Raw genomic sequence first — 26,922 nt, 5'->3', positions numbered from 1 at the left:
TGGCGCTAGAAGGAGGGGGACTCCCAACCTTAGCGAGGAAGCAATCATGGGTGACGTAAACAACACAAATCAAGGATCCAAGGATAAGGATGTCGGCCAAACCTCGTCGCAGCCAGTCATCACTGGGCGATAGGAAACCCACAATTCAACTACCAATCTCCCGAGGGACAGACACCAAATAGTAATGTACCTCTCAATTTAGCTCAGCTCAGTCAATTCTCACCTGAACAGCTGCAAACTGTGGCTTCTTTCATTCAAATGTTGACTGCTAACCCCCAACAAAGCACACCCAATCAACCTGCTGGCGGTGCACGTAAGCGACCACTGGTCACGGCCGGTAGGAACGCGGACGGCACCCCCCTCCGGAAAATGCGATCTTTGAACCCTAGCGGACGAGAGATGGAAAAAAGGATTGATCAGTCAAACTATGAAGAAGACATTCTGGAGACAGAAGAATTGTATCATTCAGAGGAAGAGGCCCAGGGTGGCTCCCGTCGTGAGTACAGTGCCTCAGGCGCTAGTAACTATTCGATGGGGGTCACCTACTCATTAAGCCTAAGCTCTCCCCCTTCACTATGGATATTTTGAACATCCAATGACGAGAATCAAGATGCCAACCTCCAAGTATGATGGCACTTCGGATCCAGATGACCACGTGGCTGCTTACGAAGGTCACATGTTCCTTTACACTGATGTAGACGCCATATGGTGAAGGTCTTCCCGTCCACATTGACAGGCATAGCCCAGACTTGGTTCAAAAGTTTAAAGCCAGGTAGCATCTCTAGCTTCTCCCAGTTGTCGTCCACATTCAGTACTCACTTTGTCAGTAATAGGCGCCGCGAGCGTACTACGGGAGAATTATTGTCTGTCAAACAGGGGGCAAATGAAAGTTTAAGGGACTATATCGGTCGCTTTAATGTTGAAGCCGTTTCAATTCCACGCTTACAGCAAGATGTAGCGGTGCTAGCCTTGATGACTGGCCTCAAGGAGGGGTCACCGTTTCGAAATTATCTGGGTCGTAAATCTTACACCACTCTGGGTCCCGTCCTGGGTAAAGCAAATGATTATATCAAGGGGAAGAGTTTGACAAAGCTGTGGGAACCGTGAATCTGAGAAGAAAGAGGACAAGCAAAAGAAAGATAAGGGCCGTGAATCTGATCGCGCCCGAGATTAGACGACAAGAGTCGCATATGGTAAAAAGAGGAGATGAACGAGAAAGGGATGGCGAAAGATATGACCGCGATCGTAGGGATCGTGAGAGGAATGTTCGGGAAGGAGGTGAGCGCAGAGACAGATTTGACGCGTACACCCAGCTGACTACCTCAAGAAGTCAGATCTTTTTGAAGAACAAGGATAGCGACAAATGGCAGCGTCCTAAACCTATGTTCCACAAAAATCGTGATAAAAGCAAATGGTGTGATTTCCATGGGGATCACGGCCATGTCACGGAAGATTGTCGTCACTTGAAAGACAATCTAGAAGATTTGTTGAGAAGGGGCTATTTCAGCCAATATAAAGCACAGACGAAAGAAGGAGATCTGGTGAAACCAGTCAACAAAAACGTTCAATCAAGGATAAGTGAAATTCACGTCATCAGTGGCGGCCTATTCATGGAGGTAGTGTGAATGGAGCCAAAGCCAGCCTGAAGGAATTCAGGCACCAAGTCAATTTCAATGAGAGCATGAAGTGGAGGCATCCGCCAGCCATGCCGGCAATGACTTTCACGCTGAAAGACGCAGAGCATGTGGTCTTCCCTCATGATGACCCATTGGTGGTCACTCTAAGAGTTTCGAATTGTTTGGTCCATAGGATCCTAATGGAAGGTGGAAGCTCAGCTAACATCCTGTATCTCTCAACGTTCGAAAAACTGATGATAGGACGAGAATACTTGAAGCCAGTCCGCTATCCTGTGATTGGATTCACCGGGGCGTCTGTAACTCCGGAGGGTTTGGTGAGCCTCCCGGTCCGGATAGGAGACGGCAATGAAGTCCGAGATATCATGACTGAATTTCTGGTGGTAGACGTCCCTGGAGCCTACAACGCCATAGTGGGACGCCCTCTGATACATGATGTCCAAGGTGTCGTTTCCACTTATCATCTGACAATGCTGTATGTCACTAATGAAGGGATGACAGCTAAGCTGAGGGGGAACCAGGAGGCAGCAAAGTCATGCTATTTGACAACCTTGAAACAGCCAGCTAGGAGGATGCCAGTGGAAGAAGCAAATCCACCCGGGAGAAAGCAAAGAAGGGCTCAAAGAAGGGCCGCGATGAATGAACAAGGAAGAAAGGGTCAGAAAAGATAAGGAGGAATGATGGAAATATCAATGGAGGAGTTAGAGGCCAGGCCAGAGGATACGCCAAGGCCGAAGCCTGATGGGGAAACTCAACAAGAAATGCTAGCAGAGGATCCGGCGAGGACGGTGGCTGTAGGGACGGATATAGATCCGGAGGTGAGGGTCAATTTGGTAGCACTCTTAAGAGAGAATGCAGACGTCTTCGCGTTCTCCGCTGATGAGATGCCAGGGATAGATCCCTCTGTAATTGTCCATCGCTTAAATGTGGATGGTGCCGTCCGCCATCAAGCAGAAGAAAAGAAATTTTTCGGCAGACAAGAATAAAGCCATAAAAGAGGAGGTAGATAAATTGTTAGCGGCAGGTTTATCGAGCCATGTGACTACCCAGAATGGTTGGCTAACGTCGTTATGGTAAAGAAAGCAACGGCCAATGGAGAATGTGTGTGGACTTCACGGATCTCAATAGGGCCTGCCCAAAAGACTGCTATCCTTTGCCTAGGATAGACCAGCTAGTAGATTCTACTAGCGGCCATGCTCTGCTCAGCTTTATGGATGCATTCTCAGGATATCATCAAATCAGCTTACTTGAAGCAGATAGAAAGAAGACGGCATTTATAACAGATGTGGAGTTTACAACTACAAGGCGATGCCTTTTGGGCTTCGTAATGCCGGAGCCACTTACCAGAAGTTGGTCGATAAGTATTTGCGGATCAGAGAGGCAGAAACATAGAAGCTTATGTTGACGACTCCATTGTCAAAAGTAAATCTGACCGCGAGCACCTAGAGGATTTGGCTGAAACATTTAGAACGCTGAGAAGGTACCAGATGAAGCTTAATCCTAAAAAATGTGTGTTCGGTAGTAAAGGCTGGGAAGTTTCTTGGTTTCCTTGTCAGCAAAAGAGGAATAGATGCGAATCCGGAAAAGATTCAGGCAATCATGACCTTGCCAGAACCTAAGGGGGTGAAAGACATCCAGAGGTTAACAGGGAGAATGGCATCACTTACTCGATTTATTTCCAAGTCAGCCGACAAGGCCTTGCCTTTCTTCGCTTTGTTAAGGGGAAACAAAAAGTTCGAATGGGGGGAAGACCAGAGCAAAGCTTTCGCGGCTGTGAAAGAGCACTTGAAAAAATTACCTACGATCACAAGACCGAAACAGGGGACGTACTGCAGTTGTATGTTTCAGCGTCCCAAAGACGGTCGCGGCCGTACTATTGGTGGAAAGGAGAAACGACAGTGCCCCATATACTTTATAAGCCATATCCTTAACGGCCCGAAAGCCGTTACCAGTTGGTAGAAAAGATGGCCTTGGCGGTCATCATAGCAGCCAGGAAACTCAGGCCATACTTCGATTGTCACCCATCCAGGTGCTCACAAATCAACCACTGGAAAAAGCTCTTCAGAAGATGGATAGCTCGGGTCGTCTGCTGAAATGGGCCGTAGAGCTATCCGAATATGATATTCATACAAGCCCAGAACCGCCATTAAAGCTCAGGCCTTGGCGGATTTCATGGTGGAGGCCTCGTATGAAGAAGAAGAGATAGAGCAGAAAGAAAGTTGGCTGCTGGAGGTAGATGGATCCGCTGCTGATAGCGGCTCAGGAGCCGGTATAGTAATGACAAGCCCGGAAGGTAACACTTTTCAGTACGCTATCAGATTCGGTTTCCCAGCATCAAACAATGAAGCAAATATGAAGCAGCCATAGCTGGTCTGAGAATGTGCTTGGCGGCTGGCGCCCAGAAGTACTACTAAAGACTGATTCCCAATTGGTTAGCGGTCAGCTAAAAGGGGACTTTGAAGTTAGAGGGGTAAACATGGCGAAGTATGTGCAGAAGGCAAAGGAGTTGATAGCTCAACTTCGACGTTTTGAAGTGCAGGCCATACCACGAGCGGAGAACGCAAAAGCAGATGCTCTTTCGAAGCTAGCCAGCTCCAATTCATTCAACGTTGAAAGGACGGTCACCATAGACATGCAAAAAGACAAGAGCATTTTAGAAGAGATTGTGACCGTCAAATGGTAAATCAGCAGGGGGAATGGTTCAGTGAGTTGGTGGCGTACAAATTGACTGGGGCGCTCCCAAGCAATCCCTTCGCCGCGAAAAAGTTAAGACGACAGGCAAACTGGTACATCATATACAATGACGAGCTATACAGAAAGTCATTTAGCCTGCCTCTACTAAAATGCGCAACGGCATGGGAAGCGAAAAAGATACTGGAAGAAATACACGAGGGCATTTGCGGCAATCACATCGGAGGAAAAGCTTTAGCGTTAAAGGCGCTAAGGGCAGGTTCTACTGGCCAACCATGCTGGCGGATGCTCAGAGCTATGTCAAAAAATGTGATAAATGTCAAAGATTTGCTCCCGTCATCAACAGCCAGCCAATGATTTGCAGCCCATATTTTGCCCATCCCATTTGCGCAGTGGGGGATGGATATCCTGGGGCCATTCACAAAAGCAACTGGATGGATATCCTGGGGCATAGATTATTTCACAAAGTGGATAGAAGCAGAGCCGACAGTTCAAATTAAAGCCCACCAAGTCAAGAGATTCATTTGGCAGAATATAATGACAAGGTTTGGGATTCCCATGGCTATTGTTTTTGACCATGGCGTCCAGTTCGACTGTCGTCCAATCAAGCTTTCCTGACAGAGTACAGGGTAAAATTCGCATACTCAGCTGTGTGCCACCCACAAAGCAATGGCCAGGCAGAGGCCGCGAATAAACAAATCCTAAACGCCCTAAAAAGAAGCTGGATGAATTTAAGGGAAAATGGGCAGATATGGTGCCTGCCGTCCTATGGTCGAACAGAACAACAGAAAAAGAAGCGACGGGAGAAAATCCTTTCAAACTGGCTTTCGGAGCAGAAGCAGTGTTGCCGGTCGAGGTGGGTCTGCCCTCATACCGGGTGAAACATCAGAATCTAGACGCGAATGAGCAGGCTCTTAAAGAAAGTCTGGATTTCTTGCCCGAGGTAAGGCTCATGGCGGAATTAAGACGGCTGCTTACAAGAACAGAATTAGCAAGGCCTACAACAAGAAAGTCTGGGAAAGACAGCTGGAGGTCAATGATCTCGTCCTCAGGAGAACAGCCGCCACTGGTAAAGCGCATGCTGAGGGAAGCTAACTGCAAACTGGGAAGGCCCGTACATAATCGCTAAGAAGATAGGCCCCGGTTCCTTTTCCTTAAAGATATGGACGGAAAAGAACTCAAGAATTGCTGGAATGCGGATGTTCTGAAAAAATATTATGTGTAGGCAATAATTGTAATTGGCCAAGAGCCCTTGATTGAATTACACAGATAATAAAACCTACACTAGCATCCTGATAAATTCTTTTGTTTGTTATTGTATCGTATCTTTGTCGGAAAAAGTAAAGTGCATTAACGGTCATATGACAGACCTAGCACACAAACTAAAGCCATATAACAGGCTAAGTGCGTTAACGGTCATATGACAGACCTAGCACACAAACTAAAGCCATATAACAGGCTAAGTGCATTAACGGTCATATGACAGACCTAGCACACGAAACTAAAGCCATATAACAGGCTAAGTGCATTAACGATCATATGACAGACCTAGCACACGAAGCAAAAGGCCATATAACAGGCTAAGCGCATTCACGGTCACATGACAGACCTAGCGCACAAAAACAAAAAACCATACCACAGGCTAAGTATATTTGCGGTCACATGGACCTTACACCTAAGATAAAGACATAATCAAATCCGGACGCGACGAACATTGTGAACGCGAAAAAACAAGGGAGAATAAAAGCAGGAAATATGATAAATAGACAAAAGTACTTCATAGATTAAAAGCTACTGGCTTGGCGGCCAAGTACAAAAAGATATACTGTGGCGGCCAATTTAAAAGAAAAGGCTTTTAGTCCAAATAAAAAGTACTCAGCAAAATTAAACATAGCAATTATCCAAAAAACGCCAACAAAAGGCGGATTACAATATTACAAAATCTGAAGAAGTCTTTACAGGATGAAAAATAAGAAATTAAAAACTGTTCGAAGAGCAAGAGGAGCTAAGAGATGGCCGCCAAAAACTTCAAGAAGGGGGGGCTTCAGAGTCACGAGGGTCGACATCAGCAATAGCATCCTCGTCGGCGAAGTTCGGGTCCCCCTCAAACGGAGAAAGATGCTGACCGGCAGCATGAGCGTCCTCAATCACGTTCCAGTCAAAACCAGGAACGGTTTTGCAGACGCACCTCATGGCAGCTGCCCAGCCACCATCATACCGTTTGTGAAGCTCCGCCACATAGTCATCGGACCCTTTAAACTCAGCAACCGCCTTCGCGGCACCCCGAGCTTCCGCAGCAGAAGCATCCAAAACCGCCATCTCCTTCTCAGAATTGGCAGTTTCAACAGCCTTGGTCAAAGCCTTGACGTTCTCTTCAGTCTCCTCCAGCAAGGCCGCCCTGTCCCTCAGAGTCTGCACCTCATCCTCCAAAGGCGCCACTTTCTCCTCAGCCTCCTTCAACAATCCCTGGCAGGTCTCCAGGGAAGCCTTGTAGGTGTCCGTCAGCCTTTGGTACTCCAAGTATTGCTCTATCAGCTCGATAGCAGCATTGTTGGCCTATGAACGAAAGTAAGGGACGTCAGTAAAAAAAAAAAAAAAAAAAAAAAAAAAAAGAGAGAGGAAAAGTTAAGTCTACCACTAGTGATCATGGGCCAACCTAGCAGCCGGAGTCTTCAGGGAGCCTGAAGGACGATCTAAGGGCAGCTGCATACCCTTAAGAATACGGTAGGCAAGGATGCCCCGTTTTCAGGGATGTCAGAGTACAGATTCGTCCTCCCTGACGTCCCAATTAGGCTGATAGACCTTACCAGGGGTAACGGTCTGGGGAGCAAAGCAGCAGCAACCGCGTCACTTAGCGGCACCTCTTTTTTCTCGATCCACTCCCGGAACCGATAAAAGATGCCAGGGGAGAGATTCGAAAGGAAACTGGGAGTAGCAATCAGTTCCCTTAGTTTCTCTCGAAGAGAAGAAGTGGACCGAGAAAGCAGCGAAGTGCCGCCAGCATTACCCAGGTCAGCATCAAGGCCACCCTCTCCCTGAACACCTTCAGAAGGTATTCGGGTCCAGATCCTCCACCTGCACCACCTCATTGGCAACAGAGGCGCCAGGCTCTTCAGTTGCCTGCCTTTTGTTAGCAGCAGAATCCTCGGCGGTGGGCTCCCTGGTGCGCCTCCGGTTCATACCACCTCTATTGACGGTCCGATTGGCAGAAGACCGTAAAGGAACAGCGGGAGATGGAGGGGCATTTGAAGTAGCGGCAGCAATTGGAACGCGAACGCTGGAGGACGCGCCGCGACCCCTCCTCCGAAGATTTTGAGGGCCGTGGCGGTTCCCTCCTCGGCGTCCGTTGGTAGAGCTATGCATGGTTAAGTAGTCAGATGGGGGAGGAGCAGGCAAATGCGTTAGCGGCCGAAATCACTGTCAACCAAGAACGTCAAGGTCAAGATGGTCAAGACCTGCAAAAGAAACGAACAGAAAGGGTTAAAAGGAATACATATGTACATAAAACAAATAACAAGTCGTCAGACGGACCAATCCGACAACACCACTTACCATTTTCATAAGCCGGAGATAGAAGGAGAGCCGACAAGGTCTATCTCCCAGATGTACTTTGTATGGGGAAGCCAGGTCGAAGGCTCCTTAGTCCTAACCGTCTTCCCGTCATCATAGGTGGTGTCGTAGTCGGCTGATGCAAAGTATCATATGCCACTAACTCTTCCTTAGTTAGCGGCTTCAGAGGCAAAGCTCCATGGAGGGGCGGCTCTGTAAATGGCGACGTACAGGAAAGTCATCCGGTACCCGTACCCAAAAGAAGGCATCTTGCCAACCCTTCAAGCTGGTCATTTTAGGTTGGACCGTCATCTTTTTGTCGGCCGTCATGATGGACCACCATCCAGCCAGACGGGAAGACCCGTTCTTCTTCAACCAATGAAGATGGCGAAACAAATTTAGAGTCTGGGGGAATCGAGAAAGCGTACCACCCAGATGTACGCGATGATATTGCGGATGGCTAGAGGAGTCAGCTGAGCCAAACAGACGTTAAAGGCCTTTAGATATCCACCAGAAAAGAGTCCAAGGGAAGCGAAGGCCGAACTCGAATGATGAGTATAAACAGCAACGTGGCCAGGAGGGCAGTCAGTGACGACGGATCCCTCGGACGGCACGACAGCGGTAAGAATCCGGCATATGATACAAATTCCGAGCCACTCGAGGGTAGTGCAACTCTAAAGCATCACGGCGCCAGGGCTCATCTATCTCTACTGAAAGGGGGCCGTTACAATCATCTTCCGGAAGCCAAAGAGCTCCCGTCCCAGGCCCCGTCTCATTTTCCTCCTCAGTCCGGGAAACCTCTTCAACCATGGGAGCCTTCGAAGCAGAGGCGTCACCCCGACGCTGGTAGGTAGCCTCCTTATCATCTCCTCGAGCCATGCTATCAGGGGAATCACTGTCGTCACCTAGATCAATAATAGGAGGATTAGGAGTGATGACTCCTGCAAGCGGTCGTAAAAGTTGGACGGGACCCTCACACCCGCATCCGCCAAGCTATCTAACCAAGCATGCTCCCTAAGGGGGGGGATACAAGCCCAGGGACGGCATCGCTGGCGGATGTCTACGGGTACGCCTAGCCAAGATCTGGTGCCTAAGTTCCCTAAGCGTCTGCTTATCGCCGCTTTGGCTAGCGTTAAATACTTAAAGTCAAATTTTGCTCCTCAGGAGTGGATGGGTCGTTAGAAACTTAGACCTTAATTCCTTTTCTCTATCAGTTGTGGGGGGTATGTCCGCTAACAGCCTAGTTCTCCCAACAGGGCTATTTTCAGTCAGAGTTTGACCAACAGAAGGAGAAGAGGGATCACTTTCAGTTAAAAAAGCTTCGGCGGAAATATTTTGGCTATCAGACAAGTCCGACATGACGACGAAAACAAAAAAGAAAAGGAGAAGAAATTATAGAGTTACCTGGAAGTATTAGGTCGCCGGAAAAAGCGAAGCAACAAAGAGCAGAAGTCGCCGGAAAAGACAGGCAAAACTCCAACACAGCAAGAACAACCTTGAAAGCTGAAAACTTTAAACTCAGAAAACCACAAAACCAAAGCAAAATGCAAACCCAGGTAATGCAAGTCGGAAAAAGGCGAAATTCTTAGTATCACAAGAACCGGGACGGAGAAATAAGAAAATGGTGAACTTTTCAGCAAGAACTAAGCACTAGAAATCAAGTTTTGGAGGAAAAGAGTTCGAACAATGGAGGTTGTGTCAGAAGAGCAAGAGGAAGAAGAAAGGGATTTTTTGTAAATAAGAGGATAAAAATTCCAAAATAAACCGCCTTTTGCTTTTATATCAAGGTGAATGGCCAAGATTAAGTAAACCCTTCAGCTTCCTCTCAGATGCGTGCCAAGTGTCGAAACTGCGCTAAAACCTAATAAAGCATTTGGGCGGGATTTTCGGAAAAGGTAATCATTAACTTTTCGAAATTCTTCAACTCCCTATGACGACACGTGGCACTCCACGAACCTACCCCACTAAGAAAAGACAAAGATCAAGTAAAAGTAAAAAGAAATATAAAAATAGTCACAAAATGTCCGCGTCCATCCGACAACATCTTCAGTGGTCGCGACCACAAAAGATGCTGGGGGGCTAGTTGTATGGGTATAACCCAAGTTCATTAACGGCCTTCTAACTAGTGACCGCGAATTACTTATGGACGCGAGTACGATAAAACCATTAAAGGATCGTTCGAGCCAGTTCATCACCTGGGACCGGCAGTGTTGGCGGACGCCTAACAAGACAAAATAGAGGGAATCTTCCCACCTGTCAAATGCGTCATAGCCCTACACGTGTCAAAGGATCATACGTCCTGTCAGAGGAATAGTACTTCTATAAATACCCCAATAGTACTATTCTGCAGGGACATTCTCTGACACACTAAAAATAGCTTATCTCTCTCTCTCTTATTTCTCTCTCTACATCCTATTGGTCCAAATATCTGACTTGAGCGTCGGAGGGGGTTTCCTCAAAACCACCCCGAGGGTAGTTTACGTTTGCATCCTGTGCAGCTTTCCAGCAAGGACGTGAGCTCTCAAGACTTGGCGGACTCTTGCGAGGACGCTAACCGTTTCGAACCGAAACAATGTTCTTATTCATTTTTCTCCTCTCCTTAATTTGTTTGCACAGAGAGATGGTTTGATTAATAAAAAGAAAAGAAGGAAAAAAGAAAGGGTAATAATATTATGTGGAATCTTGTTAGAATGGTTTCAATATGTATTAGCAAATTATCAATTTTCTATTATTTTTTAGTTATAAAATCAAAAATATCATTAATGATCAAATAAGTTATATGTGTCATGGATACCATAAAATAGCAAATGGTTGAACCATTGCTTGGGATAGGGAGATTAAAGACTACAACATGGAAACAAGGATGTCTTGGCCTAATAGTTAAGATTAAGGTCGTGTGAATGATACGTCACAAGTTTATCCATTAAAATAAAACATAGGTGAAAAAAAGAAAAGAAATAGCAAACATACAACATGTCGTAAACTAATTAATCATCGGACCCTCCAAGTTCTACATCTAACAGTCTCAATAACAATAACAAAAACTATAGTCTATACTCTATAGACATAAGACATTTATGTCTTATGGAAGGGGAAGTTTGCAGTGGTCACGCAAGGGTTTGTAGTTATGAGCGAGGAAAGTTATCAGCTTTTGTCGGGTATCCGCATCAACAGGATTCTCGTGTAACTTCTTTGGTATCTGTACCAAAAAATTAACCACATTATTGATATGATCTAGGCATTTCTCCAATTCTGTGTCATTTACGTAGGATGGGCACATGCCGAACAAGTTTATAGGCAGCTGACCAGGATTATTAAGTAACACGGCAATCAGGGTCTTGAACTCTATTTTACTATCCGATCCCACCGAATCTCCCCGCGCCCACCCCACTGGACCCACTAGCACCCCCTCCACCGGTTTCGCTGAACCCGTCCGCGACGACTCCAACGTATCCCCCCTCGACGGTTGCACCAACACTAGCGACTCCGGCGCTGGGACTGGCGTAAGTGATGTTAGGGATCGAGTAATTAATTCGAAAATGTCACCGAAGTGGTCTTCGGAGGTTTGTAAAATTTGTTGCACAAATTCGAATGCGCCGTTGATGAGCTGCACGCAGTTTGGTGAAAGCTGGGCGTTGGCAATAGTACTAATGCTGAATAGCACAATTAGCATCACCGCAACGAACAGTTGCTTTTGAGTCATTGTAATTACAATGTTAGGACTGAATTTTGAGGAGTATTTATTTGCAGGATAAAGGAGCTAAACTAAATGTACGTAGTTTATTTCGAAAATGGAATATATATAGGTAGCTGGGCAATGTAGTCATCAAATCAAACTGACTTGCATTAATTCATTTTCTATAATTATATGTCTCCATGATGTATAATACTATAATTAATAAGTAATCAGTCACAATGTGTTTCCCATTTTGTTCGTTATTTACTATGTGCAGCATAAACTGGCCGGCAGGTTGGGGGTGTCTGTCTAGCTTGTGTGCGAGCGCAGTCTAGAAGTTTTCTTCTTACCAATTTTTTTTTTTTAAAATGAATGTACTTATGTACTACCTAACTACCTAGTGCCTACCAGTTGGCAACATATATCATATAGGGGAAAATATCCGGTTGCACATTAATTAAGATTTGCCATGCGGTCCATGCCCACTGAGTTGTGTACATGTAGCACCAAAAACAACTGAGTGGTGTACATGTACATGACTAATATACGTTACAAGTCTTACAAGAAGGCTCAACTAAACAAAGAGTCTGTAGCCTCTCTGGCACTATTACTTTAAGAAAAAGAATCAGATTTTCCGTACATAATTATCTTTTGATGTACATAATCGTGGGATACTTAAAACAAGGAGATGCGAACTTAAAAATCAACTTATTCTATTTCTCTATCTCGATTTAATTTTGTAAGTATTACGATCCGTTTAATAGTTAATTTAGATGGTTTTGAAAGGTGAAGTTAATGGATTTATATCATTGATATCGAAAATGCACTAAGCCGGCCCCAACCACCCATGATTAATCATAAGGAATCCTGAGACCCTCGGGAAGGTTTGGGGAAAAAATATCGATGGGATCAAAAAAAAATGTGACACCCCAAATTAGTCAAATTAATTTTCATACATTGTCGTGGTTGAACGAGAGATATTTAAAACATGATATAGAAGAATTTTAAAACAAAATAAAAGGGTCATAACCAAATGATATTTTATGACACAATAACATATGTATATCTTAAATTAATAATTTATTACGCCCTACATGCTTAATTAATTATCGTACTAGGTTTAGACACATATATTAAAAGTGAATAGTTTGGGAATTAATAAAGTTGTTCGAGTAAATATAGTAAAAGTAAGGATGAAAAATTGATTGAGTAACAGAGCTAGTTAGTGGAGGCCCCTACGTCACATGAGTACGAAAAAAAAGTGTGAGAGCCTGATAGTCAGTAGAGGGACCTACATCACATGGTTGAATGTATGGTAGGTGAAATGGGATAACATTTTCATTTAAGGTAACAAGACAATTATTTGAGAAATGTCCAAAAAAGACTTGGGTGCATCAAAGAGCATTCTTGCTATAATATCCCCATAAGTTTTTAACTAATAGCACACTTAAGTAGCTGGGCTCCATAGAGTACAATTTTTTTTTTTTTGATCCAAACCATAGAGTACATTTGATGTACAGAAATGGCTCTAACTGAGATTCTGTTATTCATAGGATCAATACATAGAATAATTTTTTATTTGATTTGAAATCATATAAAACAATCGAGATTTTAGCCATTTACATTAAGTTCAAGCTTCCTTCTTGCATGCAGGCCCTCTGAAAGCACTCAAAGAATCAACTCAATCTTCATATTCTAGATTATAACTTCATAACCCTAGCCCATTTCCATTTTGAATGAAATCGATCTACTAATCTTTGATTCCAGACCATAATTGATGGACTCGGTTAGAATATCAATTTTAAAAAATTTGGTACATCGAAGAGCATTCTTGCTATAAATATCCCCCACAATTAAAATCTTAATAATAGCACACTCAAGTAGCTTGGCTAACACTGCTACTAATATGAGGTGTTTCACTTGCTCTACTCATGGATTTCAACGCACATACTTTTGATCATTAATATCGTTAGTTTAATATTAATATAACATATAGGAAGTTGATCTTCTAAACCATTATTATCCTTTCATACCAAATTATCAAATCGTTAATCAATTTTCTCATTCCATCTTCTATTTCCAACTGATTGCATCAATGTAGTTTATAATTAAGCCGAGTTGAACTTGATTGACTCAGTTCATCCGAGTTCGAGCTCAATCTTAACATTCTCCAAGCTTACATATTAAAATCCTACTTATTTTGTACTTCACTTGAGTGAAATGATGTACAAATCTTCATTATCTTTAGTTACAAGTTAAATTTTATAATATGAAAATAAATAAATAGTTGAACGTATATGAGCATCTTTACTAAGCTTAGTTTTGCACAGTAATGAAAATCTCAAGCAACTCACAAGCGAGCTAAATTCATTACATCTCAAAATTCAAAGGTCTCTTCCTGTTACATTACTTCACCTGTTATGGTGTTTATTCGGATGTTATTTCGGCACATTCTCAACGTAGCAGGATACATAAAGCCTTGACGGCCCGTTTGGTAGTCGTTAATAAATTGTGGTAATGGGAATGCATTTTAAGGCTCCGTTTGGTAGGGCGTAAAACATTTTCCCGGAAAACTGTTTTCCTCTATTTTCAGTTTTACATTGTTTGGTTGGCAAAAGAGTGTAAAACCATTTTCCCTTGGGGTAAAATTACTCTCCCAAGGATGGAAAACCATTTTCCTTTCAAAATGAAAGGAAAACTATTTTCCTTCTTTCTCTTGTACACTACTCTCACTACCTCCTTACTTTCCCTTTCATTATCCTTTCATTTCATCATTTTTTTTACATCGAACCAAACAACGGAAAACTAAATTTGGAATTGTATTTTCCATTGTAAATTGTTTTCCATGAAAATCATTTTACACTGAAAATATTTTACGCCCTACCAAACGGAGACTAAGTGTAATTCTATTAGGGAAGTACCCTTAAAATCTCCATGGATAAGCATTTTTTCTCCATGGGCAAGCAATTTCACCCCTAAACTTGTGTTTTTGTCTCCAAAGGGAAGCAATTTTCATCACCACTCATTACCACCTACAAGGTGGTATTGGATGATAATGAAAATTTAAGAAAGAAAGTGAACACTTTAAAATATATTAGCATTACCATGGGAATGGACAATGATATTTTTCACAAATTTACACACAAATTCATTCCCATTACCACCATTTATGACCAACTACCAAACGGACCGTTAGGGGCTTACTTTAATAAGGTAAGGAAAATTCCCTTGCAAAGAGTAGGAGAAATTGGGAATTGAACCCTTATCACAGGAATGAAAGGAGGGTCTTACAACCTTAAGGGCTTTTCTGAAAAGGGCTATCTAACATGTAGCTTGGGCTTGGTTTTAGTCCATGAGGAGCCCAGGATCGGCTGGACTCCATGGGCCCAATCTGAACTAAGATGATGAATTATTATCTGATGGAGTATTGAAACTCACTGTTTAGCCCTTTGAAGGAATTCTCCCCCAAAACCAAAACACAGCGCTACCCCATTTATAGTTAATAATAACTTGATATGAACAATTTACTTTTTATTTATTTACAAATGCTGTATATTGATTCACAAGTGTTTTGTACTGAAATTGAAGTATCATTGTCTTAGTATAGTTGATTAATTATATGTGTACCTTTCCTATTATAGTAATACATTTACGATTTAACTACTCCCTCCGTTTCAATTTAGTTGTGACACTTTTTATTTTAAGAAGTTTTAATTTAGTCGTGATTCTTTCATTTTGGGTAATAACATCTCTCTATCTCTCTCCCATCACATGAGACCTTGTATCACAACTAAATTGAAACGAAGGAGGTAAAAAAAAAAACATTATGAGCTAAGAAACATTCACACTAGTTATGAACTGATGTTTTCTCCTAGAGCACTTCCCATATTTTCCACTCTCTTCCTAGGAATTGAAAAAAATGCTAGGAATTGGACGGACACATACTAGATCATTCGAGCCGGCGTAGGACAAAGTCTTGCAGAATGCCAAGTTTGTACATCTATTGATCTATACATTTTTGTTTATAAACAGAACTAAATTTTGCAAATGTGTACTCTAGGAAATGGAGTATTTTATTGCAAATGTGTACCATTGTCTCAGGTCCGATAATCAACAAGAAGTGAACACGAACTACACTGCAAAATTTGGAAAAATTTGCTAGTAATATAGAAAAATTCACAACATATAACCAAAATACAGTTTCACCAAGATTATGCAGTCACTGCAACTGGTTTGGCAGGTTTCTCAAGCTTCTTTGAACAAAAGAGATTCAGAACATCGGCATGGTTTCGAATATATTGTGGACATATGGCCAGCAGATTTTGAGCTTTTTTATGTCTTCCGGCCTCAAAAAATGCTTCGAATACTCTAATGAAAACATTGGTAGACGGAAACCTGTTCACTGTCATAGCCTTAAAAAACAGCATGGCCTCCTCTGGAGTTCCTCTCTTCACAAGGTAAGCTATGAATGGATCCAAAAAAGGAGGAAACCCGTGATTCTTCATCAAACCAAGTAGACTACAAGCTTCTTGGAAGCCCTTCTGAACCAGAAGGTTGCTTATTAGTGTCTTATATGTAGTATGCTGCGGCTCTAAACCTTTGCTCACAAGATCAGAGAGAGTCTTGCAAGCTTCAGAAGCTCGGCCTCTGTTGCAGTATGCATTTACCAAAAAATCAAGAGCGTATCCTGCAGAAGAAGCTCCCTCTTTTTCAATCATCTTTTCAAAAGAGACTCTTGCTTTCTCAAGATCACCACCTACACAATGCCCTTCAATCAAAGATGTCCATGTTTTGAAATCAAGGGTCATTCCGTAGTTGTCTAGTTTCTCCATAAACTCGTTCGCTTCATCTTTCATTCTAGAACTACTAAGATCAAATGCAACCCTACCTTGCATAGCCTCACTAGGTTTATACCCACCTTCAACCATAGCATCTAAGACCTTATTATACATCTTCATCCTACCAACACTAGTCAAAGATTTGAGAACAGCATCCAACATTGAATCTTCCAATGCAAAACCATTTTCTGTAAAAGCCTTCACAACTCTACAAAACAATTTCATGTCAAAGTGCTTGGCAGACGCGATTTTCTTCAGGAGAAGCGTGCAATCTTGTCGAGAAGGCTTGCTCACCCCATTGATAGCAAACTCATATAGGCTAACCGAATCCTTCACTAGTCTTTTCTTAATAAACCTTTCCAAGACCTTAACATAAGTCCCAATCTCCATATCATGCCCTGCATTTCTCATACCCTCAATGACACTCCAAAACCTATCAAGACAATCCTCTCGGCCCAAAACGGAGGCCATTGCATTATAAGTTCGATGATCATGTTTAAACAAACCACTCTCCTCCACCCACCTGAAAAAGATCAACCCTTTCGTCGGCTCTTCACTAAGCTTCTCCAACACCATTTTTACCAATTCACTAGTATAATTAACCCCTAATTCATTCAGTTCCTTCTCAACATTCTCATCCCAAGCTCCCCTCCCAACAATCCTACTAATCCTAGAACACGCCATTTCGACCGACGAATTCAAATCCTTTGAGTACAATCCCTTCAACTTCTCCACATCATCTTGCAAACCATCCTTCTCAAATCTCTCCAATACCTTATCAAATGCACCTTTTCTAACCCCATAACCTTTTTTCCTCATCAAATCAACCATATCCCAAAATTCCTTAACAAACCCATTACTACCCAGAATCCCTAGCATAAAATTATAAGCTTTGGAGCTCAAATTCTCACTCTCTCTCTCCGAAACCCAATCAAAAATCCTAATTGCAGTTTTAGGGTCAGAGTTCAGATCTCTAAGCACATCCACAACTAAATCACGGCTAAAAACAACATTATTAGCACCCAATTCATCCTTAATCTCATCAATATTAATGGGTTTACTGAAAATTTGAGTTAAGATTAAACATTCGGGGGATTTTTCATGAATGGAAGAAAAATGACGAGTAAAAGGGTGTTGATAATGAGAGTTAAATGATGAATTTGAGGAAGTAAGATGAGGAAGAAAAGAGGAGAGAGAAAAAGAAGAAGTGTGTTTGGAGCTTACCTGGAGGAGAGAGAGAGATCTTGAGATGTTGGGTGATGAGTGAAAATGGTGAATTTGATTACGGAGAAGAAGAAGACGCCATTGATTTCTCATTGCTTTGATTTGAACTGAAATTTTGGAATAAAATTTTGAAGAGAGAGAAAGTGTAGGGTTTATGCGCAAATATGTATATGGACTAGAGTCCACATAGAGCTAGGTGCACCCATTCCAAAACGCAGGATACAATTATCTTCTAAGTTTTAACATTCCTAGTTAACAAGTAAGATTTTTTTTAAAAAAAATCCTCATAAATAAAATCAAACAGACAGTGTACAAGTTTTATTACTCAAAATAAAAATAACCCAAACCAACCCATCATGATTCATTTGGATGGAATTTCAATCTATCACCTTAACTACTAACGCATCATGTGGATATAAAAAAAAACTACTCTTATCTAAATCAAAGAATTACTGTCACATTTTTTCACTAACAAACCACTTTTCACCAATTATGTAAAAAAAAAAGTATATTGCAAGTTAAATTAGAATATAATATTTATATAAAAAGAACACTACATAATTAATTAATAAAGGAACATATTACTTCCTTAAGAAAAAGGATAATTTGTGAAAACAAATTTTTATGTACTATTTTTTTTGTGGGAAACAATCTTTTATAATTTTCCTCACAACTTAAAACTTTACAACATTTTTTATTTTTATGCGAGATATTAAAAACTATTATAAATTATAAAAATGAATAAAACAAAAAAAAAGAGAACATGACGATATATAGTAAAGAACATCATACTGATTATAAAAGAACATGCGCATATAAGACTTGATAAATAAAAAAACTATTCAAAATCACAAAAATGAATAACAACATAAAAAGAACATGAAAATATCAAACAAAGAACATCATATTGACTATAAAAGAACATATGCATATAAGACTTGGGAAACAAAAATAATAATCATAAATATGAATTAAAATTCTTAAAGTACATGAAGATATGAAACATAGAATCATCATACATATTATAAAAGAACACGTGTATATAAGACTTAAAATATAAAAAAAACACACAAGAAAAAAAAAACATAAAAACAATATGAAGATATAAAATAAATAATATCATGCTTATTATAAAAGAACATCTAACACATAATCTATATTGTTAGTTTGTTACAACATTATATGTCTTCTTTTAATATATTTTAGAGTTAATTTATCATCCATAGCATGTGAATTAATAATAGATGAACAAATAACTAAGTTACACTAAAATAAATGCATGGTACAGTCAAACTTTCTCTCTCCTCTTTCTCTTTCCTTCTTCTCCCTCTCAACCAAGGCTATGTTTAGTTCACCTGAAATTTTCTGATCTGAACTTATCTGATCTGATCTGAACTTATTTTTTCTGATCTGATCTGAACTTATTTTTTCTGATTACAAGATCTTATCTATTAGATTTTTCTCAATATATAAGAAAAAATATAGTCATGTGGGGTCTTGTTTGATTCGTCTCAATGAGTACTTTATTAATATTTAATTATTATAATTTTTACTAATATGTAATGAAAGATATAGTGATTTTTAAATATAAGCATGATCTGAACTGATTTGATCTGAACTTATTTTTTCTGATCTGATCTGATCTGATCTGATCTGATTTGATTAGATCTGAAATAAGCAAAAATAAGGTGAACTGAACATAGCCCAAGTCATTTCACTCCTATCATCTTCATTAATCAAACCACATTCGAGCTCTCTGTTTCTCTACCTTCAATCCCTTTATTTCCTTTATAGTAAATCTCTTTCTCTCTCCATTTTTCAAGGTACAATTTATGGTAAACTCTCTTTCTCTCTCCATTTTTTTTCTTTATTTCTTTCATCTCCCTCTACACTGACTAATCTGTTTTCGTTCTTTACCTTTATCCATCTTAATTATTCAAGAATCTATTTTTAAACACAAAATGATTATGAAAAAACACATCTTTTTTGGATACAAAAATTGAATTCGAATAAAATCATTTTTTTAAGTTAGAAAAAAGAGTATTAATGGAGGAAAACAAAAAATTGAATGAAGAGGGAGAGTAAAGCGTGGAATGGGAGTAACAAAAATTAGGAAGATAAAATTTCCACAACAACTCATATCTAGCGAAAATTAATAATTCAAATTTTATGGGTTCTAATTTAATAGGTGAAGATGTTCTTTTCAATATTATTTGCAAAGATTTCCATGCGTTTTATATATGGAGGAATGTCGTTTGCTATCGGGTGCACCTACATCACTGTGCACCCGGGTCCATAGTCGATGCATTGCTTCATCTATTCTTTAGTACTTGCATCGTTTTTTTTCACAAGGACCAAGGTGATAAGAGAAATAGAGAGAGATGAAAAAGGAACCTCGTGTGATATGAGAGAGAAAGAGAGAATATATTGTCAAAATTAAAAACATGCAAGTAATAGAAAGTTGCCAAAAATAAAAAATGATGAAAGCAATAAAAAGCAGAGGAAATATACAACTACTAACTATTTTGAACAAGAAAAACCTCCTATGACTATGAGCTATGCATTGGTGTGAATATTCCTAGTCTTAAGCTTGAGTCTTGAGACAAGATTTGGAGGAGTCGTGAACAAGACTAGGGATATTTAAGGAGAAATGGTGAAGGAGTCTTGGGATGAGTTTTAATTTCTCAAACTCATCTTAAGACTCATGCGTGGGCCCCACCAAGTATTTAACAGCACTTTTTGGTTTCCCTTCCCCACTTTACAACGTAACAAACCTGCAGTTTTTTTTTTTTTGTTTAGTTATGTTATTGAATGCCTTTCAAATTGCTCATGTACTCAATTAGTGTTTGTAAAATTTTATAATATTAGTGTCAATTTAAAATTTTAATTTTTTTTTCATTTAACTAATTATTTATTGGTAATAATTTTAATTTATTATATTTTCATAATATAATGGTATTGAAAACAAAAAAATAATTAGAATACATAAAATAAAGTGAAGTGAGTCTGGAGATAATCTGAGGGATAGAGTATAAAATTGGAATGAGTCTGAAGTGAGTTTGTAGAATTAAAAAGTAGTGAAAAGCTGATGTGGCACAGTCTGAAGTTTGGAGGTGAGTCTGGGGAATATTCACACCCTTAGGAATTTCTAAGTCCTTGCATTACCAACCAAAACAAATTTGTTGGCAAGAACATCATAAACTTGGTTCAAGCCATGGAATTAAAAAGAAATATTTCCTCCGTAACATGAAAAATACAATAATTGAATATTTTATACCTCACAAATAATAATCAATTACTGTATTTTTCCCGTTATGGAAAAGTAGCAATCATCACCATCAAGAAATGAATTTTGTTACTTAACATGTAACATATTAATAGAGTCCATATCAGTTTACCACTAACTCGCTGAGCTATGAAATATCTTTTATTTAGAGTTGAGAAACGTTAACCAAACAATAAACATGGTTTGAGATTGTTACCTGAATGTTGTTAATCATTCATTGAATTGAACCCAATCTATAACTCTCTTACAGAATGAAGAATGGTAGTAATAATTACTAGTTTCTTCAAAAATATCAAAAAAACGCAAAAAAGAAAAGGAAAATCAGTGGATTCCACAAAGACCTGCCCAGAAATGAGAAAACTACCAAGTCTTACCACTCTATTCTTTTTTTTTGTTTTGACGAGGAATAAAACTACTACTATATGTCTCTATTACAGGGTGATCTATCAATTCAACGCATGTAATATGAGAGATCTTGTCTACATAATATCCATCGGGTCTAAGACACCTTTTCTTCATCCTATCACATAATTGAATGGATAGACGACAAAGAGACTGGGGTAAGTCGTCAGAGAACAGAATAAGCTCCCTGCATTCCTCGATCTCAAATTCGCGGAGGTTGATTACACGTTGAAGCTCCTTACAATTGATTGACCTTAGTCTCTCAAAAGTACGAAATTGAAGGAAGTTGAGTGTGGTGGGCAGGAAACCATCTGGTGGAAACGACTCCACATCATTAATTCCTTCAATTTTCAGAATCTTAAGAGAAACGAGTCCACCGACCTGCCAATCTGCATATTTTTGGCAGAGCTTCTGACAGTAGGACATTATCATCGACTCTAAGCTAGGAAACAACCGACCTAAAGGAGATGAGTCAAGCATTTCACAAAAGCTGATTTCCAAGTGATTCATGGTGCTGCAGACTCTATCAGGCAAAGATGTAAGCTTCTTACAATCACGTATAGTCAACCTTTCAAGGTTAGCAGGTAGACCACTTGCGGGAAACGACACAAATTCACTACATCTAGCTATTTTCAGCAGCTTCAGATACACGCAACTAGAAATTGCTTCAGGCAATGTTATGAGTTTGTTACATTTAAATATCTGCAATGTCTGCAGGTGAGGAGGCAAACCATAGTCATGAGATAACTCAAGCTCTGGACAATCTGAGAAAGAGAGAAATTGAAGAGAAGGGAAGTTGGTAGGCATATTGTTGGGCGGTGACTTAAGATTGCCACAACAACTGAGGTTTAAGGTTGTGAGATTAGGAGCAAGGAATCCTCCCGCTGTAAAGGAAACAAAACGGTCACAATTAGATATGTGCAGGTCATACAGAGATGTAAAATCCACGTCACCTCCTTCTACAACAATTGGGAACTTTCTTAGAACATCACATCCCCAGAATTCCACTGCATGTAATAGTGGGAAGGAGCCTCTTTGAATTTGTAGAGAAGAAATTTTGTGTAAATACAAATAATGCAGTTGTGAGGCATCATCGAATATTATTTGTTCACCAGAACGGACACTCAATGATCTGACTGAAGCAGGAAGATGCCAAGGCTGCACCTTCATTCTCCCCCAGAACTTTTCCAATATTCTCAGCTCCCTCACAGATGGCAAGTGCCCGATAATATCTTGGACTTGTAGAGCCTCACACAAGCTCAAGGTGGTAAGATGGCTAAAACGACGAAGACTTGTTATATCTACCCTACCAATCTCTAAAAGGCACAATTCACGGAGTAATGGTGCATCAGGAAGTATTGCAATAAGCTTTGGGCAAAAATGTAGTGTCAGTTTCACCAGAGAAGGGAGGTCCAAAGGAAGATCACCCTCTAGCTCTCCACAACTTTTCATATACAGCTCGCGTAAATAAGGAAATGGACTAGCATTTCCTTCAAATGTGCACAATTTTTTCAACTTATGCAACCGTTCAATCTTCAGAGTCAACAATGATTTGAACGGTGATGAAAATGCACTACGTTCTCCATAAAATTCTGCACCCAGTGTTTCCAATTTATCAAAATTCATGATTGAGAGGTGCTTAAGTACGGGCAGCTGTCCTAAAGATGGCAATTCAACACATTCTTTACCATGTTTCAGGTGTAGGACTTCCAAGTTACAGAATATCTCATTACCTAGCCAATCTGGGAATTTTTTCCCTCTGTAATAATCAATGGTAAGTCTTGCCAAATTCATATGAGGCTTTAACGCATGCATTATTTGTTCATGCTGCCTCTGACCAACAGAGTTCTTCTCCTGCTGCTCAAAAACTAACTCTTCAAGGTATACTTTATCCCTTAAATTAGCTGCAAAAGCATCTGTCTCGGCAACAACATTCTCAAGTCCAGATATCCTCAGACTTCCTCTCAGCTGTGATAGTTCCCCTAATTCTCTGATGCTACTTACACCACTCTGACTTGCCACAAAATCTGTTAAAGTCTGAAGGCAGTTTAATCTGCCTATATCAACTGGCATCTCTTTTATGTCTGTACCATGAATGTTCAGATGCCGTAGGTGAATAAGATTTCTCATCATCGCTGGTAATATTCTTAGTCGTTTGCAATCTTTTAAGAGAAGTGTCTGTAGATTTAACAATTCACAGATGGACTCCGGCAGTTCTTTTATGAAAGTGGACGAGAAATCCAAGTAACGCAAGTACTTTAGGCTGCCAATAGACGACGGTAAGCTGTCAAATTTGTAGCCTGGCAAACTCAGCGAACGCAAGTGATCAAACTTCAGCAATGAATGTAACAGGCTGCTAGATATGTAACAAGAGGACCAGCTGGAGAAAGATCCAACTGGCAAGAATGTACGTAGACGTTGACGGTCTGTAGAAAAAGTGGGCTCAAACATTTCAGCAGTTTCGCACATGTTCCGCTTGAATGATAAATGACGAGGAGTTTTTGTGACAATGTGTGCAATGTTTGGCTCGAGCATGAAACCGAATTCCCCCATGACATAAACAGCCAAGTCATGAATCAAATTATGCATGACAAAGCGATTCTTTTTGGAGCTTGACACTTGAAAGAAGGATCGTGCCATTAAATTGTGGAAGTAGATGCTACCAATGTCTTCCATTCTTCTATTATCATTTGTTGCCTTTTCTATAAAACCTTGAGCCATCCACATCAAGACCAGTTTTTCTTTGTCGAAGTTGTAATTCTTGGGGAAGATAGAACAATAAGCAAAGCACCTCTTCAAATGTGCAGGAAGATAGTTATAGCTCAACAACAATTCTGGAAGAATTTTATTGCAAGAAGCTAGCATATCCTGCCTTATGCTTGCTATGATTTCCCTTCTCGCGTTATTCGTATAAGACCTCAAAAGACCCCCAAGAACTTTTACAGCAAGCGGCAAACCGCCACATTTTGCAACTAGTTCTCGACAAATAGGTTCCAACTTGTCGTCTGGAGATGCATCTGGATCACCAAATGCATGCAATCTGAACAACGTCCAGCAATCTTCATCAGAAAGGCAGGGTAATCGAAGAGTACAGGAAGGGTGAAAACTCATAGCAATTTGCTCATTGGGAGTCGTCACAATTATAGCACTGCCTGTGGCAGAACAATTCAATAGGATCTTCAGTGTTTCCCAACTATTGTCCATGTTCTCATCCCAAACGTCATCTAACACGATCAGGATACTGTTCCCGCGTACTCTCTCACGCAATTGATTCTGACAATACTGCAAATTATCCGAGACATCAAAGGGAGAATCCCATGTCTCTAGCATTGCTTTTGCAATGTTCGTAACATCAAACTTGTCATGGACACAGATCCATAATTTGAACTTAAAAAGCTCATCTACTCTAGGATGATTGTATATAAGTTGAGCAAGGGTTGTCTTACCAATCCCACGCATTCCGCAAATAGCAAATACACGGATGTCACTGTTGACAATCCTTTTGCCTTTAAGCAGGTCATCAGGAAGCGGCACTCCATCCTCCAAATACTGAATGATGTCGTCTCTTTCTGAATCTCTCCCATATATCTTTGATTCATCCACCAAAATACGCGTTTGCGAGGCAGACGAAACTGGAGGAGGGTTCAGACCAGATGTGAGACCAAGATCTTCTCTCTTTTCATAAAAAAATTCCAATCTTTGTCTAATCCCCTGAATCCTAGAATCAGCCACTCTGCCAGTTGTAGCAGGACTGCTGCTAAACACTCGATCAAGATATTGAGTCAAGCGCTTTCTTTTTTTTTCCACCACAGTCATTGCTTCTCAGCAGCTCCTCAGTATGAATCTCGTCAATGACATCCTCAGCATCATAGAGAGTGTGCTTCACATCGTTGATCCAGCTCTTCACTTGTTGGTCATTAACCTGCTTCGTCACTGCATCGATCATCAACCTTTCGACTTTCATAATTGAGTATTTCAGCTCCAAAAGTTCGTCAGCAGTTGAATCATGTCCCATCAAGGTTTCGCCAATATTCTCAGGTACTAGTCGATCAACTAAAACATTGATCAAACTTGAGATAAATGGAACAATTGCATACGTATTCACTGCTTCCATCTTATCAACTTTTTTCAAGAGCTGAATCTAAGCAACAAATGACTTTTTTTTTCCTTTTTTTTCTTTTATGACTCAAAACTGAATCCAAAGAACTAAATCTGAAAAACAAAGACTAAATCTTTTTTTTTTTTTTTAGCTAAAAGAAGAATGGGAAATCTTAACAACAAATGACTGAAATACTGATTTACTGAATAAGTAACTGGGCAGCAAATCTAAAGAACAAAAACTGAGAAATAAAAGAGAAATAGAGAATACTTTTTTTAATGTAAATGCTGAATCTTGACAACAAATGGCTGAAGGACAATTTTTTTTTTTTTTTTTTGGGTAACGGAGTGAATCTAGAGAACAAAAGGAAGGTTTTATTTTTCTTCTTTTCTAAAGGTGAAAATTCAGAAGCAATTGCAAAAGTGAAACTAGTGAACACCGTTATAGAGGTTAGTAGACTTGACTTGGGGTCAACCGTCAACCTACTCTGCAATATATTATGGAAAATTAGGCAGACACATAAAGATGAAAGTAACGAGTCATTGACATTGTAATATTGTATGGGAAACTTTGGGTTGTGAGTTGTTGTCACATGATTTTGCATATAGTGGTTGAGGATTTCTAAATGTAGTATCCATTCAATCTGGGAGTGGTTGAAGTTCTTCCAAAATACAAATGTTATTATAGCCATTTGTGGACCCCTTTGCCATTCTTGCTACTTTGCTGGTCTATCCCACAAACATATACTTCTACTACAAGCACATAGAAAATATCAAAAATATTATTGTTAAAATCAAGTCTGCCCTTCATGGCTGCAACTAACTGAAGGCAGTCAGTTATCTTTCCTCCTCAATCCTCATGCATTCAATTGCCATAAGTAGAGCTTTGGTCTCGGCTTCAACTGCATCCATGGTAAAGGTGATAGCCTGGTAGTGGTAGCGTGGATACCCTCTATTTGGACCCATTTCATTGACCAGCCCATTTTCGGCAAAAGTATTAAAATACTAAATACCCCTACTTTTAGGGCCATCAAATACCCACCAAATGAAGGTGATTTAAATACCCTAATTTATTGAAATTCACAACTACAATAATTAGTTATTGTCCCATAGCCAAAATGTATTCAATTTTCACATACAAAATCAAAGCATCTCTCTTAACATTCACTCACTTTCTCTACCTACCTCAATCACATCTGACTAAGCGTCGGAGGAGCTTTCTCGGAAACACCTCCGTATCATTTTTTCATTGCATTTTGCAGAATTGTTGGAGAACTCTCCCTAGAATTTCAAACCTTATCGGAATTTTAAGACTCTCAACATTACACTCATCTTCGACAGTTTTTTGGCAGAAACACCCTCCACCCAATCACCCTTATGATCTCGCCACACAACAGCTATATATGCCTCTTTGGTATCCAAAGAGAAGGAGCCATTGATGTTAATTTTCAGATGGTTTTATCTCTTTATCCTCCACATTTTACAAAGATTATGCCTGCTCTTGGGTAAAATATGAGGTTTGAC

General features: G+C 40.2%; 3 protein-coding genes across 3 annotated transcripts; 1 reads left to right on the top strand and 2 right to left on the bottom strand.

Annotated features, from left to right (window-relative positions):
* The first annotated feature begins 595 nt into the window (after positions 1-595).
* On the top strand, positions 596-1,107 carry LOC130590545 (uncharacterized). Its single transcript, XM_057393044.1, has 2 exons — positions 596-708; positions 813-1,107. The coding sequence occupies exons 1-2, from the start codon at positions 596-598 to the stop codon at positions 1,105-1,107; spliced, it is 408 nt and encodes a 135-aa protein (XP_057249027.1).
* A 14,498-nt stretch (positions 1,108-15,605) lies between these two features.
* Positions 15,606-17,763, bottom strand: LOC104907422 (pentatricopeptide repeat-containing protein At5g15980, mitochondrial). Its single transcript, XM_010696358.4, has one exon. The coding sequence runs from the start codon at positions 17,703-17,705 to the stop codon at positions 15,762-15,764; it is 1,944 nt and encodes a 647-aa protein (XP_010694660.2). The 5' UTR covers positions 17,706-17,763; the 3' UTR covers positions 15,606-15,761.
* A 3,293-nt stretch (positions 17,764-21,056) lies between these two features.
* Positions 21,057-26,333, bottom strand: LOC125495032 (putative disease resistance protein At3g14460). Its single transcript, XM_048639379.2, has one exon. It carries the CDS (start codon positions 25,114-25,116, stop codon positions 21,277-21,279), a length of 3,840 nt encoding a protein of 1,279 aa, XP_048495336.1. The 5' UTR covers positions 25,117-26,333; the 3' UTR covers positions 21,057-21,276.
* Between the last annotated feature and the right edge of the window lie 589 nt (positions 26,334-26,922).

This window comes from Beta vulgaris, chromosome 2 (genome assembly GCF_026745355.1).
Source record: "Beta vulgaris subsp. vulgaris cultivar EL10 chromosome 2, EL10.2, whole genome shotgun sequence".
In the NCBI taxonomy this organism is placed as follows: Eukaryota; Viridiplantae; Streptophyta; class Magnoliopsida; order Caryophyllales; family Amaranthaceae; genus Beta; species Beta vulgaris.
Note: the sequence above shows the minus strand (reverse complement) of the source record. Positions and strands in the feature narration are given on the sequence as shown.

Bases quoted from the DNA above. Each gene is read 5' to 3' on its own strand.
- LOC130590545 (XM_057393044.1), top strand. From the start codon at position 596: ATGACGAGAATCAAGATGCCAACCTCCAAGTATGATGGCACTTCGGAT. The intron at 709-812 runs GTGAAGGTCTTC...GTCCACATTCAG, and splicing joins ACTGATGTAGACGCCATATG to TACTCACTTTGTCAGTAATA.
- LOC104907422 (XM_010696358.4), bottom strand. From the start codon at position 17,705: ATGAGAAATCAATGGCGTCTTCTTCTTCTCCGTAATCAAATTCACCAT.
- LOC125495032 (XM_048639379.2), bottom strand. From the start codon at position 25,116: ATGACTGTGGTGGAAAAAAAAAGAAAGCGCTTGACTCAATATCTTGAT.